The 20,566-nt window shown below is 34.0% G+C and overlaps 1 protein-coding gene across 6 annotated transcripts in view; it reads left to right on the forward strand.

Annotated features, from left to right (window-relative positions):
- LOC136346860 (uncharacterized) overlaps positions 1-20,566 on the forward strand; it is a 169,932-nt gene that overhangs the window by 108,712 nt on the left and 40,654 nt on the right. For 5 of the 6 annotated variants that reach the window (XM_066296349.1, XM_066296348.1, XM_066296352.1 and 2 more), the window contains one exon: positions 4,356-4,489. In XM_066296349.1, the coding sequence (XP_066152446.1) occupies positions 4,356-4,489 (134 nt within the window). Of the gene's footprint in view, positions 1-1,503; positions 1,687-4,355; positions 4,490-20,566 lie in introns of those variants that run through there. The other variant, XM_066296353.1, reaches the window with a different exon arrangement.

Genomic DNA, 20,566 nt, shown 5'->3' on the forward strand with positions numbered 1-20,566 from the left:
ACCATAGCAAAAGAAAAAATCTGCGAGAGCTAAATCATACAATTGTGACGAAATTGCCGCAGTTCGTTTGAATTTTGGGACTACATTCTAACTTGTCCTCTCAGAAGGTGGATTTTATGAGCCAAGAAACTTACCTAAAGCATGAAATGCACTTTTCCGTGATTGGCCATTTTCATAATAGATTTGAATAATTTTAACATGTTGCTTCGTCGTACATTACTCCATGACAATTTTTGTTTAACTTGTCAAGTTATAAATCTCCCGTTGTCGTTGACCGATACATTTTCGTTTCAAACATATTTTACATTGTAATATGGAAACTCAATTTGAATCACACTTTATATCCAACTTTTTTTTTAACCCGCACTTCTACTCCTTCGTATATTTAAATTTGGATCTTGTGCAATGTTTCTCGACTGTTTCTGAGAAGCAAGAACAACATCGCAATTACAAGAATTTCCATACGAAACAACTATACACGAACTTAAGCCTGGGAACGTCAGCAAATATCAAACAACTAATCGGGTTAGTAGATTTACATTTCTTCCCACTTAAACAGGTGTGCCAGCTCACACGAACTATACCAAGATGTGGGTTAGATTTATAGCTCAAGTTTCTGCGAGTTCAGAGCATCGATTTCAAAATACGTTTCAAAACGATACAAAAGCTGCAGGATAGCAATCAAACTAATTCAATTAACTTTATAAAGTTTATGGTACACAATACACTGCCTCGATCGTTTTCTAATATCCTGCAAACATTTCCTGGTAATGGGGGATTTAATTTCCGCCCTGAGCCAAATAACGATCTTGTGTTTATTGATTGTCTAGACCATGAAGTTACCTTAAGTTTGGTTGTTATAGATACGATAAGAACCGATCCAATTTAGGTCTTCATTGAAGCAGCGGGTCGTTTGTGCTCCAAATTGGTGTATAATAACGGGAATAAGATGTCTTAGTTAAGTGTCTGATGTATTAGACCTGGTGGTAATTAGTTTAACTCCCCTATATCTTGAGAGCAGAGTTATGCGATCATGTTTCGTGCATCAGATTTGTGGTTTAACTTCGATTACGATTTACGGTAGCAAAATGCTATTAATAGTCCACAACTGCCCGCATGTCCTCTATGGGGGGATTGCGAGGAGTGCAATATCCGCCCTTGACGCCGGTCGATCGTCTACCCGACCATCTCATTCCAGATTACAAGAGCAAATGCCGCCGAGGGTTATTTATCTTTAAGAAAATTTACGACAAAAGTTTAATTTCACAATTCAGGGTGTTGGATCGGAAATCTTCTATATTGAAAATTACCAATTCAATCGGCCGTAGCAGACTAACAACCTGCAACCGTAACAAAAGTAAAAGCGTGAAGAGGTGTTAATGTCAATGAAATCTTAAAGGTTGCAATCTTTGGCACACAGCCCTATAGTGCATTTCGTGTATTGTTGACCGGTCGGTAATTAAGAGACAAAGTGTCCCAGTTAGTTCAACAACCACAAACAGTATTCTTCAGACAATGGAATGGGATAGAACTGTTCACGGTTTATTAATCGGCTGTGCAGCACTCGGGATGTGGTGCATTGTTAGTTGTGATATTTAGCAGTAATTAATTGTTTAGTGGGATCTCAGTATGGCATTTTTTCTGTGCAAATGTCAGAAATATATGAGATATAATTCATATTCCATGGTACGTAGTTTCATATACCTATTTAGTCCAGCAGACACCCCTAGCGCAAGTTATTTTTGATTAAGTACGCCCATTTTTCAATTTTGGTTCCTAAAACTTTCTAGGTATTTTTCTGCTAACAACCGCAATTGATTCATTCTTAACCTTTGTTACAACATTTATCTTGACTCTGTTCTCATTTAGTTATACAGTATGGCCTCCAAGGATAGTTACAGAAGTACCCGACCAGAAGGCGGTTTCAGATCGATCGCGCTGCGCTGCGCCGCACTGTTAAAATTTATTCTGCGCAACACCGCGCATTAGATTTGAACAGTAATCTGCGCTGAAGCGCGCCAAGTTGCACAGTTCTGCAACAAGATCGTACGTAGTCTGGCAACTGTCGGTACATCAAAGAAAAATGTTTGTGCGCGTTTGTTTTGGACGGGGTTGTAAATTGGTGCGCTGGCTGTGAGATTTTGAGTTGAGTGACCGTTGATTTTAATTAAAATAGTGTACGCGCGCACCAACTAAAACAAAGCACAGAATCATTTTTTTTCTTTAACGCATTTTGCGCTAGTTAACGCCTCTGCGTCGAACTGCGTAGTGAAGCGCGGCACAGCTCGGTTCAATGTGGCGCGTTCGATCTGGAGCCGCCTTAACACTTTAAGAAAACAAAATTTTGAAAAATGTTACATTATTTCTCAACATAATTTCCTTTGACATTACCACACTTTTCCCAGTGATGTTCTATAACTTCTATACCCTGTTTGTAAGAAGATGTTTCGAATGTTTAAAAATAGGCATCCACCTCGGACTCCACCTTTTCATTATTGGTAAATTTCGGTACACTGAGCCATTTTTTCAAGTTTGGAACTTGAAAATAATCTGGAAAGACAGAATCTGTTGTATAGGGTGGCTGAGAAAATAGTTCGAGTCCAAGTTGATTGGTTTTGGCCATGTCGATGATGGAAGTGCAGACTGATGCGTGGTCTTTATGAAACAAGATTTTCTTTTTCGCCAAATGCGGTAGCTTTTTCCTAATTTTTTCACTCATGTGCTGTAATAAATTTGCATATTTCCAGTTTGTTGTTTTTCATTTAGCGAGATAGGCGATAGAAATTATCCCACGTGTATCCCAAAAAATTGACACCAACACCCATCCGGCAGATGAATCAATTTCCTCCTTCTTTGGTGCCGATTTTCACTTTTGAGCCTATTCTTTTGACTGCTCTTTCGTCTAAGTGTCAAATGATAGACATACATATGTTCCATTCATAGCTCTGAATCGATGCAAAAACTCGGCTTCATTGCTGTGAAGTTCCCTCATGGCACTGTTTTTTTTTTCAATTAATTCTAATTGCTGCACCCGATCTTGCCCAAATCTTTCCTACATCCAATTGTTTAGTCAAAATGTGATATACAGTATTTTTTTAAATGTCTATCCTCCAGTACACTTTTATGTATTTTTACCACAATATCTGAAATATCATTAGATCGACCAGTCCATGAGTTCTTTTTGGCAGTTTGCTAGACCGCGTTTGAACTCTACCACCTAATATTTAATAATTGTCAATGAAGAACCAATTTCCCCCAGAGTAAAATGTACCTCCGCATTGATGTTGGATAGACTAAGACCTTTAAAATGAAAGTATTGCATCACGTATCGATTACAAATTTTTTCCATGCTCACAAAATCTCTAAAAGCGTTCATTAAAAACGGCTATAAAACAAACAGAAATCAACGCAGCAACTTCAAACTTTAGGCATAAGCTTTTAAGGATATGTCTTTATAATACGGGCAAATTTTTAACAAAAAAATCGTCATATATATGTCAGATCGAGAATTTCTTGCGACTATCCTCGTATTTTGATCCATCACAAGAATGTACTTTGTCACATTTTTATTATACCGTCTAACGTTGTTCAATAATAAGATAAAAATTTACTATATTACCACGATGTCTTACAAATATCCTACCTCTTATGAAAGAGACGCAACATACTATTTAGGTAAAATCTATTTTTAGGCCTCGTGTATAACACACATAAATCAAATAAATATCTTCTCTAATTAGGTTTCTTTCCTTGTCGATTAATTATCGTTTGGAAGAGAATGAGTATAGACGAAATTATTCACCATTAAATCTAAATGAGAGCACAATTGTTTTCGAGAGAAAGAGAAATTTGATATTAAAAAATGACATTTAATGGAACTATTTATTTATTAACTCAACTCTGAAAAAAATAGGTTTACCAGATTGATGTGTTTCAGCTAAATTTTAATTGTTTATCACGGGTATAAGTACCTAAATTAGTGAAGGGACCTCATGGAATTCAGTAATGCATTGGAGTTGACGAAAAATGTTCTCTTTAAAACTTAAATTTGACGATAATAAATATATTTCACTTCTCCAAAAAAGAGTCTCTACGTTCATATGCTTCACAACATAAATATAAATAGGTTTAAAAGCTACAACGCCTAGCTAAAAATGCAACGATTCGCTTTCTTCAAATTTTGGGCAAAATAGTAAAACTTAAAACAATATACAAACCAGGTATGAATTTCTCACAAAATTCTTTAAAACTTTCTCAATTTAACCTGCTCTGTACTTATTGTAACAGACTCGATGATAGTGAATCAACTTGGGACACACTGTAGAAAACTTTAATGTGATATTTTCTTTTTCCAGAGAGAATCAGCGCAGAGGGATGCTGACCGAGAACGTAGATTGCGCGTTGACAGCGAGACGCGAGCCAAACAGGCTATTCAGGAAGCAACTCGCTGCAGATCCCGACTTAAGCTTCTCACCCAGGAATTTGCCAGGTTAGTGTTTCCAACACTACGCCAAATTATGTGACCAGCAGTGACTTCTTAGTCGGCTGGCCCCAAAGCAAATTTATGTAATCCACGACTGCAAACCCAATAATACGGCACCTTTTTCGCTGCTAAACACATGAAGTTTTAGTAAATGCAAGCAAAAGGCAATTAGACGATTGATGAGTACGAAAGAGACAGGCTACCGTTTTCTCCTCCATTGTCAAAAATTGACTAACGTTATTGACTCGCAACAGAGACAATAGAGATCGAAAACTAAACCACCGAATAGATACTCTTTTGACGATTAGTGATATTCTTGGTCTACATATCTATGTTTCTGTACAGACATCTACTTTGAACAGTTGGGGCCTTTCGCTTAAATAGCGCTGGGATCTAGAACTCGAAACTTTAATTTTGACATTATGCTATCTTTGTCTGCCAATAACATTGATTGGTCGGTGGCTTTAGTTGATTTAATAATTGATATTTAGCATTGCCGCCTTCGCAACTTTGATTTTGAGCCATAGAAGAGATCTTTTTATGTTTTGTGTACGATGCCGTGGACTTTGTACTTTGTGTGCATATATTCCGTTAAGGATGGGGAAAAATGTGGAATTTAGAAAACACAAGATATTTGTAACCTATATTTTACAATACAAACAACTTATTTGGAAGAATCAGAAAGCAGAAAAAACCACACTTAACTATCAACAGAAAGAGACCAGACTCTTGGTGAACTACGTTTTCTCATTCTTCAGGAACAGTCAGTAAATAATAGCCTTTTTTACAATTCAAATTTTGTCACCATCAATTTTTAAGTCGAGAAATGACAAAAAGCAAATATGAAAGAAATTTTCTGAGTGGACATGTTTAATGATTCAGTATTGCGAAAGAACCTAATATTATATAATTCTAATTTCACTTATATCTCTTTCTATCTTTTTGAAACTATTCTTTAGATTTTTCTTTACTCGAATTTATGAGGGATTTATGTTATAATTTTACGTATTCAGGAAAGAAAAGATGTCAATTTCTATTATGATCTAGACACAGGGCTTATGGTCACCAAAGTAATTTTGCTGGCAAATTCACCAAGAGAAGCAGAGTCATTTATAAACGAAGATTTCATCATCACATGAACAAATATAATGGAATTCAATTTATTGGTCTATTCTACTATGTTTAAAAAAAATCAAATTTAGTAAGCCATGTAATTATTTGAGCACAAACCTATAAGTCTTTGATATGTTCTGCGTAATTTCGAACACAAATGAACTAACCTAACCTCACTTAAAAATATGACTTTACTTACCTGTATTACTAGTTGATTTTTATTAATAATAATCTTTTCTAAGACTCCACGGGCTTGTGTGTCGGTTAATTAAAGTTTTCTGAGTGCAAAAAGTGGTATTTACACTCGAACAAAAAGCTTGTATGTTTGGGTCTTATTTTCGAAATGGCGAGTTCATAAACGGAGAATGGGCCTATAAAATTCAACCTTGCCTTCAAGAGTTTCGTAAAAAATGTCCCCACATTGCAGTGGTAGAATTGCAATTTCGCAACACTTTGAATTATGTTGCGAAATTATTTCGTGAAACTGACAGTGTTCAAAGAAAATCGGGACGTGGTAGACCAACTTAAACGAACTTCAGAATTGGTTGAGTTTTATTATTATATATCACTTATTAAATATAAATTATGTATAGTGTACCGAAAAATTGGTACCAAACTTAAGGAAGTACAAGCAGAGCCAAATATAGTAAAAACAGCTCCCATAAACTTTAATTCTACCGAACACCGTTACTGAGACATGATCCTCCAAAAAGATTTTATCATTTGAATATTTTTTAAAATAAGATTCTTCCTTATTAAGATAATGAAATGAAAAGAAAAAGGTAATAATCATACTACAAAAATCTTTAACTATCTTAAGTTTCATGAAAATGATTATAAATTACGGGAAATATTACAACTACTCTTAACAGAAATGTTTCAAGTTTGATTAATGAAAAAGTCAGAAATAATTTTCTTTAAAATATATTCACATAAAAATTGTAGTGATAGTGACTTTCGCGTTCTATCATATAAATTTCTCAAAATTTTAACTTAAAATTCAAAATAAGAATTAATTTTCTTTACCCTTTTGCTTTTTTATGTTAATTAGTAAAGTTGTAAGTATTACTATTTCTATTACAGAAAGTGTTCTTAAAGCTTTACTGGGATTGTAATCCACTACTCGTCTCATATTTTCAACAAGTTGTAGGGTTCATTTAATTGGTCTATCACTTTCCAACTTACTTTGAACATTGTCAGTTTCGCGAAACAATTTCACAACATAATTTAAAATATCGCGAAATTGCAATTGCAGAACTGCAATGTAGGGAAATTTTTCACGAAACTCTCAAAGACAAGGTTGAATTTTATAGACCCATTCTCCTTTTATGAACTTTCCGTTCCGAAAATAAGACTCAACCAAAAAGATTTTGTATTCGAGGAAACCATTTGTTGCACTTAGAAAACCTTAACTAACGAACACACAAGTCTGTGGAGTCTTAAAAAAGACTATTTTTAATAAAAACCAACTAATAATATATCTGAACGGAGTTATATTTTTAAGTTAAGTTAGGTTGATTCATTTATGGTCGAGATTACGCAAAACATATCAAAGGCACACGGGTTCGCACTCAAATAATTTCATAGCCTACTAGATTTGAAATGTTTTATGACACACAGTATATTTTATTATTTACTAGATTCGATAAAATATATTAAATATATGGTATTTTATCTAAATGAGTTTTAATATGCTATTAAAATTTAAAAATAAGCAATTATTATAGGAGGCACCCCTACGCGCGCATTTCTGAATCACTGTTCCGCTAACAGCGCCCTTTTCTCCCAGAAACCGGCAGCGGCGACGGCAGCGGACTAGTGGAGTGGTACGAATTCTATTTTGACACTCACTTGTCCATCTGGTTTTGTTTCTGCTTTAATCCGAAAATTCATGTAGTTGTACCTCATTTTGGAGTACACAAATTGCGCACATACGTGTAAATTTGATTGCGTTCTTCGAGAACAAGTTCCATGTTAAATTTTAATGTAGCCTTATGTCCACAAACAGCACAGTAGAAATGGTATCTTTAAAACGCATCAATTGAAAAATAAGCCCTTTTTGTGACATAATCCGTCCTTGGATTAAAGTGTACTGTTTGCGAATTAACGAAGCTAGCTGACGGCTCACATTGGAAAGAGAAACGCTAGCTTGTCTCCCTCGCACTTATTAATCGTCTAATTGCCTTTTGCTTGCACCCACTAAAATTCCACGTGCATAGCAGCAAAAAAGGTACTATATATGTATCTTTCATTAACCTCCATCAAAATTTATCAGCAAGGGCTAATTAAATCCCCACCCGTTATTAATAAGCCTAAACCATTCATCCCCAAGACAACCTGACTGTAACCGAACTCTGGAGCGGGAATTCGATAAGGCGGCTTTTCCTGCGGGCCACGTCTCGTCTGCTTTATCATAAACTGTTGACTGATTGTTTTATTTCCCCCTTAATGCGAAACTATGTAAATTTGATAAGACAAGTTAAACAGAAACATGTGGGGTTGCCTTTTGGTAGCAGCTTCACGGGGCGGATAACTGCATTAAACCCCGATGTTTATGTATATAAGCAGACTCGTCTCGCGTTTGGACGGTTTTTGCATCCATTTTGCTGGTGACGTGAGGAGCAGATGCTTCCATTAGCAAAACGAGTGCATATATGAAAAAAATTGTACTCAAGGAGCAGACACATTAGAGCGCTCAATGACGATTCTTGGCTGAATGCCACCATACTCCTAATAAATATGCTTTCTCTATTATTGAAATCGATGAGAACCATTAATAGATACAGCATCCCTACAAAATGCAGACACGCTCTATACATTACGAGACAGCCGCTTGTCGAAATTGCTTCGTTTCCTATATACGATTTACGCCCTTTTTGCTCATCACAAGCCGATGATTGAACTGCTGTTTACTAAGTCTGGTTTCCCCGGGGGTCTATGAGTTATTTAGCTGAATGTTTTGGCGTCTCGAGATTGCGTATCTTACTTGAGTGATGAGAGTTCTTCTGGAGACGAGGGCGAGAAAGTTTGAACGAGCAGTCAAATCAGTGATGGTGAGTATGGAAGTTTTACTATGATGGAAAAGCCATGAGGTAGAGAATAGTTCATTTAGAACTGAGGAGGGTGATTGGCGAAAAAAACTGTAAAGAAACTCATGCTGTAATTTTGTTGTAAGATTGCATGCCGACCTCAAAAGAGGAAAAAATGGTGTGGCGATTTCGATATCACCGATAGAAACCTAATTAGATTTTATGGAGGTATTGCATCTCAATGATTCAAATTCGCACGTATTCGAAATATAAGTATGTTAAAGATTTTTATTAATAATTTTTTTTCTCTGCTTTACAGTTATGTATGCATGGTATCATATCTGAAGTATTTATTAATGTGACCATACAAATAAATAAACCATAACAAAAACAATATTAAATTTGGAATAGGAAATCATCGTGTTGCACTTATTTTGTTAGATACCCATCAATCATTGTTCTTCAATCATTTTAGATTTCATTACTTTTGAAATGTCTAGACAACATTTAACTGAAAATGAAATGTTACGAGCTGTAAGAATGCTTGAAGCTAACTTATCATAAGTTACTGTTGACGATACCAGGGAAACTACCTAAAGCGTTAACTCTTGCCTCTAGGGCGGTTATCGAGAGACTAACAGCATGTTAGAGAGACATTTGGGTGGGCAATAAGTAACAACTCCTCGTATGGGCCGTTATGTGTACTTAGACGCTTGAGTATTTATAGCCCAATTAATTAATCATTTACACGGGACTTATAATGTAACTGTTTCAAGACATACTGTCTACAAGAGGATGAGAGAAGGTAATTTAGTCTCCACAAGGCCTTGGAGATGCTAACTTCTTAACCGTGCGAATCGCACCGCTATACTAGCATGGGCTCAAAAGCATGTGATATGGAAAGTCAAATTAGTGAAGAAGCATTTTGTTTAGTGATGAATTCAATTTGGTTTGCACCCAGATTCTTGTAGACTACGGGTTTGAAAAGCACCTGGTATACAAAGTCGAATTTAACACACCCAAGATGTTCATAGCTACAGAATAAGTAAAATTATGAAGTGGGCTAGAATTTCACTTGGTCGTAGAGCCACTCTCGTTTTCCTAAATAATTTTTTATCAGCATACGATTTTGTTAAGAACATTCTAGAATTTGTTGTTGTTTTATATAGAAACATCTTCGGTCCAGATTTTATCTTAATGCATGATAATGCTCCTCTATATACTGCCAGCGTTCCTAGAAATTTGCTGGAAGAGCAAAATATTCCCATTTTAGACTGGCCCGCGCAATCTCCCGATCTCGACCTGATTGAGCATGCATACTACATGCTTCAGAGAAGGGTTCTTGAATACCAGAATATATTTCAAAAACAAAATCAGTTATTTCAAACTCTCCAACAGGCCTGAAATAATAGTGATAAGCAAGATTTGGATAACCTGATCCTGAGTTTGGGAAGGCATTGTAGGGCCACCATAAATGCACGGAGAGGACACATTCCATATTCAACTTGTATATTTTTTTGAATAGTTTTCATTAACGCCTTCTACTGCGATTTATTTTTTGCATACCTTCAAATCGTTCTGTATGATTACTTATAAATCGTCTTTTATGCAGATTGCTTAGTTCGGCATTTGATAAATTGAGATAAAAATAACTGTCATAAGTAAGTTCAAGACACGGTTCAACATAAAAAAAAATTATTCATTGATCAAATCTAGAATATCCCTAAATTTCGAGCATGTGAGTACTAGAAGTTATTTGAAACTCATAAATTTATGAATTGTCATCGTTTTGAAAGAAGAGTCATGTTTTATTTTCGGGTAGTACAAAATGCAGTGACATGGATGAAAATGACATAAAATAATTAAGGAAACTGAGAAAAGTAAGCAAATTGACACCTATTTTTTTAAAAGCTGAAAAATTGATAAATTAACACTATTTTTCAAAGTATTCTATTACACGCTTTATTACTTAGTATAAAATGCAACGGTATACGTAATTAGGTAGAAAACGAGCAATTGTATTGTGATAGGCTAGTCTCAGTCCATCGAAGGTTTGAAGAGCATGGAAGCTTTTATTAAGAAGACTCTATGAGGCATATGCACTAACTAAATTTCGATCACAAATACAGGGTGTTTCAGAACTATAGAATAAAAGTTCTAGGGATCATTCGGTGCGGTAATAGAAGACCTATAAGTGTAAGAACCCGTACCCACAAATGTCTTTCTAAGGTACCACGTTTTTATGACGTTTTAAGACAGTTATTTGCAATTTTTTTAATATCGAGTTGTAGTACTTTCCATTTTAATTTATTTGTACAAAATAACACTGCAGTAATTATTCAGAATGTTACTGCAATAAAAGTTAGTCATATAAATGTATCAATTCTTGGTATAACATGTAGTTGATCTCTTACGAACTTTCGTTGGAAGCCGCAATTTAACTGAAAATTAATTCGTGATACTATTTATACCTTCAGAACTTACCAATTTTTTTTAGCAAATATAATAAGTTGACCCTTTTGAACCTCCTAAATTAATAATGCACGTTAGTGAGACCCTTAGGAAAGTATGCAAATTTTATAAACGCGCTTAAATATATTATTTTCTGGTATAAAGTTCAGTGACGTAGAAATTTTCATGATAACTTGACCAAAAGAAACAAGTTTTACCAAACTATGCATTTTGGGACAGTTTTACCTTGTTAATTTGCCAACACATTTTCTGCTATGAACGATAGAATGACTTTTATCTATACATTTTTTCAGCTGAAGCCCTATCAAAAAAGACATACAGAGCAAATCGCAGAATTATGCGTTGCCGTTGTAACTTGAGCTTTTCAGACTAAAGATTGATTATTCTTCCTCTATGTTTCGACGTGTAAACTAAGGGTGATAACAAGCTCGCTATGTAAATATAAAATACGAGAGTTAGGCCTGTTTGTGATATTATACTTCAGGGGCTATGAGAGGACAGAGATGGATTTCTTCTGTTTTGGGAAAAAGGTCATTCGTCATTTTTTTGTCAGAACTCCACTTGAATTATTATGATACCTAAACTCTTCTGAAGATTGAATGCAGTTGCAACTGGGCAGAGAAGATCTGGTGATCCTTCTCCTTGAAGAAGGAGTTTTTTCCTCAAAATCCACCACTGTGGCAATATACATAAATTCAAGTAACTTTGCTGGGTGGTGGCCCGGATAAGATAACTAGATTAGCGCGTTGCCAAGTTGAATTGTTACGTTTATTTTCGGGGGCGATGAGGGAGCGAGCACGTTAAACTAGATAGAAATTTGGGCAAATCGGGTAAACAGCCACTGTGTCATCATGCCGAAGGATATAAGTGAAATGAGGCCGGATCCACCGGGACCGGGAATATGTAAATGGGGCTTAATTTTCGGGGGATTGTTTCATATTGAATTTCTTTAGGAGAATGGAAAAAGTTTTGATTGTATCGGCACGGCTTCATGATTTTCTTGAGTTGCCTATCATATAGCTTCAGTACTTGGTGTCCATTTCTGAATCTCAACTATTGAGATCTCAATAATCAAAAATGATTGAATTGGGGCAATTTGAAGATCAAGATGTCGTTTTAAAATTGAAAAAATCTAGTAATTTTCGGAGGTATTCGAAAAAAACTGAATTTTCGGAAAACGTTTTTATGGTTTTCTCAGCATGTGACGCTTCATCATTACAATTGTTACTCTACTGTAACGTAAAAACATCATATTTGAAATCCGACTTTTTGATTTTAGAAATTCTTTCCTACATTAAGGTCATGAATAAGTGCATGTTTGCCAACTCAGGCATATTCAATAATCAAAGCATGTTTCGAGCTAAACGTATAAGTTGGTTTATTTGGAGACACTGCCGTTAACCCATACATTTATAAAGACAATTTTACCGCACATCAATATTAAGAGTTTTTAATGATCTGTCTCACAAATTACATTCATACTAACTTGCTACAAAAATAATAATTTGCCTCAACTCGTTGGATAGGTTTTGGTTTCAATAAGATAGTTCTCCACCACATAATATTAGAACAGTGGCTTATTTTTTTGTCTGAAATATTTCCCGGTAGACCCGTTTCAAAGAATTGATTGTTCCAAAAAGTTACGATGAACTGTGCCAGTAAGTCTTTCCGGTAGAAATATTGGTCCTATTAGCCAATCACCTACAATTCCAACACAAATGTTTAACAATAATTGGTGTTGAAAATTAACTTCTAGTATTTCGTATAGATTTTCTTCGGCTCATGCATGATTATTATGAAAATTTCTTATTGCATTTCTCGAGAAATTTGCTTTATTGGTAAAAAGAATGAACGACAGTGGTTGCGGAATTTGCACCAATGTGTGCACAAGCCAGTGACAAAATATAATGTTCAAGGGAAAGTCTGAAGGAAGAAGAGCCTGAACACGTTGTATATGGAACGGGTACAACAAATTTTCCCTCAAAACTTTCTTCACAATTTTATTACTAACATCCAAAATCCTTCCAATTTTTCTAGTCGAAGTACCTGAATTTTCATCTATTATGTTTAACACATTTTCTACCAATTCTAACCGTTCTCATTGTCATTGGTCTTCCTGCACCTTCACTTCCTTTTAATGTACATGTTTCGCGAAGCCGTAGATAAATTCTTTCGAGCATTTTTCGATTGGGAACATTACGATTCGGAAATCGTCCAATGTAAAATTGCCTGACCCGTAACGAATTTCCATCAACAAGTTCGTACATGAAATTCATATCAGTCATCTCACCATTCGAATAGGTATTCATGATTAAAAATAAGATTTAAAATAACAAATTTGGAAACGTATTCAAATTAAATGACTTTCAACGTGTTTACTAGTGTTTTTTTAAAGATTCACACTATCTTGCTCCACTTACTTTAACCATTTTAATAAAAAACAAAAAATTTAGTCGATAAAGATTTCTGGCCTTGTGTTTAGGGAACAAAGCACTTTAATTAAAATTATCAAAGGACAAAAAATTCTTTAAATTACTCACAGACCTCCTCTTAAATTTTTGCCTAGCATTTAGGAAACACCCTGTATATATATATATAGATATTTTTAACATTTTGTAAAGTGAGTCTGCAGAGAAATTATGTAGCTATTGCTAGTAGTAACTAAAGTACCCGATACTTCATGTACATGGTTTTCAAAATATAGAATGTTTGAGGATTATATTTGCAGCCATTAAATGTGGTTTCATATATAAAAATTCATGTAAATTTACAGGATACCCAAGTCTCAGTATTTAAATGTAAAATATGAAATTGGTGCTATTATAAAATTAACGAAAATTTAAAATCTGCATATTTGGAGATTAAACTATTTATGCGGCTGGTTCAATATGCTTCATAAACAAAACAGGTATTTCATACAAAATAAAATACAAAAATAATAAATAAAAATGTTCAGGGTTTGAAACCAAAATACTCAATAATGGTCATATAGAATTGATTATTAACAACAATTTGAAATCTGCTTACTAAGATATTTTGGTGTATGAAGGCAATTTAGGACCAATCTTGGTAGCCATTGGAGTTTAGTTCAGACGTAAAAAAAAATCAACTATCATGTAGATTACAAGATACAAAAATGCACAGTATTTAAACTTAAAATTTCAAATTACCATCATTAAGAATTAAAATTTTCAAATCGGCATATTTAGTTATTTCAAAATTTGAAGGCTGTATCTGACGACTATTTGTCAGAGATAATGTTTAAACATATAAATGTTTTAAACTATTTTTGAAAATGGTTTAAAACTGTACACTAAAAACACTACATTTTCATAGATAAAAATTTATCTGAGAATGCAGATAGGGACTATTCTCTTTAATTCGTTTCAGTAATTAAAGAAAATTGATTGAACTATCATAAAAATGTTTTTCCAAAATGAGCCAAGCGTATTGAATTTGTCCGGATATTTTTTAATTTGACCGTCAATTGCAATAATGATAGAATGAGTGGCATATGTGGGGTAAATGACATTTGACCCTATTGACATATAAAACTAACTTGAACGTCGAGATTAAGTTCCGAAGTGAGTAGTGCTGAGGAATCTCCTACATGAGCATCATAAGAAATTTATAACCAGAGAGTATATACGATGTTTTCCGTTGCTGTATTTAACTAGATTTTATAAAATTACAATGAACTTAGCAAAATTAAGCATAAATTAAATCCGAAATGAAACAACGTTTAATTTAACATTTATTTGCACGGCAACTATAAATAAAACAGAAATGGGGATGATAGCGAGGTTGGCCGATTAGCTCCCTAAGTAAATAATGAGCCATATGTGGGTCGTTATTAACGTTTTATACAAATGTTTTCACAAAAAAAAAAGTTGAAAAAAACGTACTTCATAGTCATTCAACACATCTAATAATGGTATTTTCTAAAGTTAATGGTAAACTTTTTTTAGTACTGCTCTGTATGTTTTGTATGTTTACATTGGTTAAATTCTTTAATTGTTATTCTGCAGAAACAATAAACGGTTAAGAACCTGAGCCCAAGTTTCAGCGCACTTGACCACACATTGAATCAATTTAACTCATTTCCAATACATCCTACTATAGTATCTAACTAAACTCGTTCACCTAGTTTATCACAGATTGAAACCGTTCTCATTCCTATTTGTAAGCCAGAAACGATCCAAGAGCGTCTCGTCTGGGGCCCATAAAACTATGCTCTAAAAGCAATACAAAGTAAAATATAATAGCAAAACAAAGCCGTATACATGGAGCTGGTTTCTATTATCTATTTTTCGCTAGTTCACTTCTCCATCGATAAAACCGAAACCAGAAAATTGCCCCGAGATGCCAAAAGTTTTTACCGATATTTTAGTGATATATTGCTTTGTTTACCAGCATTCCGCATAGTCTTCAAACTGTTATATCATCAGAAAATCTATCAAGTAGGATTCGGGGAAAAATTTCATTGGTACAAGTAATCTATAATTTATCAAATTTAACGGGGATGTTGATTTCAAAAGGCAATAAAACTAGCCGAAAGTAATGAACGAAGAGACAGGTTCACTGAATGTGCGAGGATAGACCCAGAAATATCCAATAGTTGCGGTCACATAAATAGCATACTTTTAAATTAAATAAAAAAATAAAAAAAATTGAAAATTACTTTTAGGACAAAATTCTCTATTCATTCATGTCGGGCAAAACGAAGTAAAATAAGTATTTCTAGAATAATAGACAACTACCACCTAACCAATTAAGTTTGCTTATTAAAAATTTAAACATCGGAATTACCATTTTCATTTTGTTTCATCGTTGGCCTTAATGATACTTTTAATTAGCAACTCGTTTCGGAGTATCTTCGTTTTGTTTCTCGTTCATATTTCGCCAAAAAGCAGTTCAGGCTGACTTTGTTTTGGCGTTATCTTGTTGGTGTATGCTCGGTTGCTCCCGTTTAATTAAACGTTAAAGGTGAATTTTAATTTTGAGAAAGCGCGAATGTAGAAGTCAGAGCCGGAGACTAGAGATTATGCTGAAAGTAAAAAAATTAAACAATTCATCTAAACTTACCTTAGTCAAAAGTTGCTTGTTTTCATTCGATGGGGTGTCAAAGAAATAGTTTTAATTCTGAAAACTGGACATAAATTTTAGTTTTTGATATATTGATTTGAGATTACTCCTAAGTCTGTCTGCATCAAAAAGGGGTTCTACAAAAAAATCATATGTCTAATGGTTTTCCAAATTTTTCAAGTCAGTTGAAATTTCGTTAATTTTTTATTAGTACTAGTTTCTTGATACGCCATGCTCACCAGGTAAAATGCGAAAACAATAAAATATTTGTTTAGTTGAGTAAAGAAGTATAACATACTATTATTTGAAGCATTTTACTTCATAATATATTAGAAAACAATCCAGATGATAGTTGTAGTTAACGTGTAATGTAGTGAATGAGATCAATACTACAATTAGCTAAACTAAAAACCTTACCTACATCTTAAAAAAGCCAACATTTAACAAAAGAACATTTTCATAATATCGACCTTCTACAACAATACATTTTCCAAGTTTTAAACCAAAAATTTTTTCGCAACTTGAAGTTTTCTCGTTATATTGACACATTTTTGAATATCATTCCATCACTCCTCTTTGTTGTTAAACACAGATTTATATACCAATGACTTAAAAATGAAACAAAGAAAGCAACCTAATGGAGTTAAATCTGGACTTCGTGATGGTCATAGATGTTCAATACTCCGATCAATCAGGCGATGTGGAAAACCGATATTCAAGAAATCTCTTACCTGTGCAAACCAAAAATATTATCTTAAGGCTACAGGAACGTCCTCCAAAACAGAGAGGAGTTGTTTCTTAAGAAGTTCAAGCAAGGTTCTGCATTCACCTTTAAGGTATGTTCAGCTGATCCTAAAATTATATGCCTGAAAGAGTCACATCACATATAAATTAAAAATTGATGTTCTTTGATTAAATGAAGATTTTTTTAATATTATACGAGTGGCTGTTTCTCCAATGAAATTTACTTCTTGTAAATGTTGTCTAGTGAGAACAATATTTTATTAAAGAACAAAGGGCCATGGTGTTGCTTTTGGAGTAACAAATTGCAGAAATGAATCCTGCATAGGATATCCCTTGGAAACAAATTTTAAACAAGCATAAAATATTATAGAAATAGCTTATTTCTCGATAGGAGTCGAGAAAGTAATGATTTGATAATCCTCGTTGCTTGAGAGATACATCTAATGTTAGTAGTCTCTGAGTCCTCCAGTATTCACACCAAAATGTCTTCTCCTTATTCCGCATTGAGGATTTTTGTTCTTCCATTATCCGGTTTTGAATGTATCATTCAGTTTCTCTTAATGTCATTAGGAATTTGATGGCCTCTCTCATAATGTAAGCAGTTAATGAATTAATTAATATTGTCTTTATTTCTCATTCGTTTTCTGCATTAGTATAATATTTTATTTTCCGTTTGGCTCCGAAAGATATTCACTGGTATTGTGTTGGTTGCTCTATGAAACCCTTCTAAAAATAATACCGACTGAAAATGAATTCAAACGTACCCCAAAAACGTTATGCACTTTAGCTAGTTTATTACGCTGCACAAAGCACTTTTAAGGCGAATTCGAAAAGGCAAAATTCAACTTTGGATCGGATTAAACTTGAAATATTGAATTACTACTGGTCTTTATCTGTTCGGACCAAATAAAGTGTGTAGTTTAATTTGCGAGTGCACATTCTTGTAAGGTACAAGTGACGGCTTAAAGTTCGAATTCAATCTTATTACTGATCGTAACCTGAAAACAGCAACTCTGCATTCAAAACCATTACACACTTAGTTATTACCCCATTATGAAAGACATGAGCACTAAACGGCCATTACTAGCGAAAATATCTTACCAAAAATCTAATAACTTCTCGGTCATAACTTCACATTTTACTTATCTTTTCATGCTCGAAATTGAAATAGCAAAAATATGGCAGATAAAAAACAGACTCAGCAACTGAATTATGACAGGCGAAGTCGCAAAGCGAAGACTTAAAAGAGGCCAGCAGTCGCCTGATTTACTTCATCGTTCTCGATTTTATTAAGCCGATATGTATTAAATCTTGACTACTTTTCGGATCAGGATGTAACATTACTTCCGAGATTATTTTTCGCCAAAAAATCATTGATAAGTTGTATATATTGTAAGGCAAAGAGGGTGCAGCATAGTTTAGTTGCAACGATTGTCTTTCAGCTATTACAGACATACAGATATACAAACAAACTTTAAAGGGTGGTGGAGGAAATCAATAGAATTTTTTTTTCTTTGATATACTTATGCCCACAAAAAAAGTTAATTTCTCATATGAAGAACTTGCCAATATATACCGATGAATCAGAAAAGGAAGTCCTGTAGCCTGACTCGCGCCTTCTCCTGACCCCAACACCCTGGATTTTTTCCTTTAGAGTTATATCAAATCTCTAGTCTACAAAACCCCTATTCATACTGTGGAAGATCTCTCATAAACCTACCGAATCTCAAGATTTTTTGTGATTTTAAATCTCGCGATGCAGAGTGATTCAAAACTCAAGATGAAAAATTAATGAATGTGCATAGTTTGACATTCTACTTAAAAAATGTAAAATGAAGTTTTTGTCAGGAGGCCTTTGTTTCCGAGTTATTTCACTTCAAAGTCTCTGCATGTTATCTTTTTGCATTATGAATATTATAATGATTAAATAATAAATATATTTTTTATTACTAATAATTAAAAAACAAAAATAATAAAATAATTATAACTAGAGCTTAAAAATACCACCATAAGTGCAGGTACAAGCTTGGCAGCACGAAATAAGAGAATCGTATGCCGATTGTATATTTTATCTATTTTGAATGTATTCGACTACATTCATTATTCTTTGTATTAATTGCTCATGACTCTCAATTTCTACTGCATAATGAAGTTGTTTTAAATGCGCGAAACTGCTGCAACACTCTAAACAAAACAATCCAATTAATTGAAGTCAGATGGTTTCGCAGTCCATAGCACTTGACAACACCGCCCAATCCATCTCCTATTAAAAAATAGTATTTTACATTTTACAATCTGAATGAAACTACGCTAATTGAAAGTTACCCAAAATGTATAATAATCGTAGACTTAGCATCCTGAGCCAATCTATCTCAACAAGACATAATCTCTAAATTCCACGTAACCGAAAATTCACTAACTTGAACTGCTCCAATTTTTAGGCAGGCTTATTAATTCAACATATCTACACGTTTACTAATTAAAACGAATCTGAGATTAAGGAGGTCCTTCAATATAATAAAACATCTAAAGGTGGCAGACATCTTCATTATACTTAAACCTTCGCGTTGAGCTCACCATTAAATTTAATCCACAGATTTTTCGAAACCATGAAAGCAACAAAATCGTTGATAAATAGCTGAAGTTTTCACATCTCGCCTGTAGAATGAAAATTTTTATTTGTGTTTTAGCCTTTAGCGTAGAGACTCTTCGATAAAGGACTTTTATCATACAATAAAAACTTTTGAGAATCTCCACTTGCCAATGTCGGGTTAGCAAATTGAGGCTCCCATTGTTCCGTTTTATCTACGTACTTTTGTTTGTTTTATGTCTCTCCTATAACTCGACCACGTTTGCTTTTTCGACTGAATCCAAATCAAAATTTCAGCAAATATAATATTTACGCAAAGGTACATATCCGTTTGATTTCCGTTCATGAAAAAAAAAGGAAACCGGAGATACCTCCATCCGTGCATAAAAAGTAATGGCGATGTTGCATCGAAGGGTTCGACTTCAAGGCAAATATTTGAAGGGGCTGTTTACTTTAGACTCCCTTATCTTATTAACGTTTAAAGGCCAAACATTAAATCCCTGCTTCTGTTTGTACTTCCGTTTAGTTGGATCAACGAAGTGCTTACAGCACGACTGATTTTGAGCAGATTAACTTAAAGGAGTTTTTTCTCCTCAATATGTTCATGTTTTGCCCTAGAAAAATAAACGCCCACAACTATCAAGATAAGTAGTTTTCTAATATAGTCAAAGCTACAGCGCATGTCCCTAAGGATATTTTGCAAACCTTAACATCCCCAGATTTTCGGGATATAGATTGGACTATAACTTGTGTTAATGAAAACAAATAAACTTACGAACAACATTAGCACACTACCTGTAAATATCATAGGAATTTTAATAAAACCCACATACCTATTAATTAATTTTATTTATCGAGAAAAAAAACGAATTAAATCACTTCCCCTCCCCTACGTTAAATTGGATAACTTTAGAGCAGCTCAATTTTTTTACTTTTTCAGAGTTTCGGTAAAAATGTACAAAAGAACAAAAATTTTAAATAAACTTTATTTTCTGTTTATAACAGTTTCAATACCGTATAATGCCGCCTTTGCTCGAAAACCTTCCCTCA

This window comes from Euwallacea fornicatus, chromosome 25, assembly GCF_040115645.1.
Source record: "Euwallacea fornicatus isolate EFF26 chromosome 25, ASM4011564v1, whole genome shotgun sequence".
Classification (NCBI taxonomy): Eukaryota; Metazoa; Arthropoda; class Insecta; order Coleoptera; family Curculionidae; genus Euwallacea; species Euwallacea fornicatus.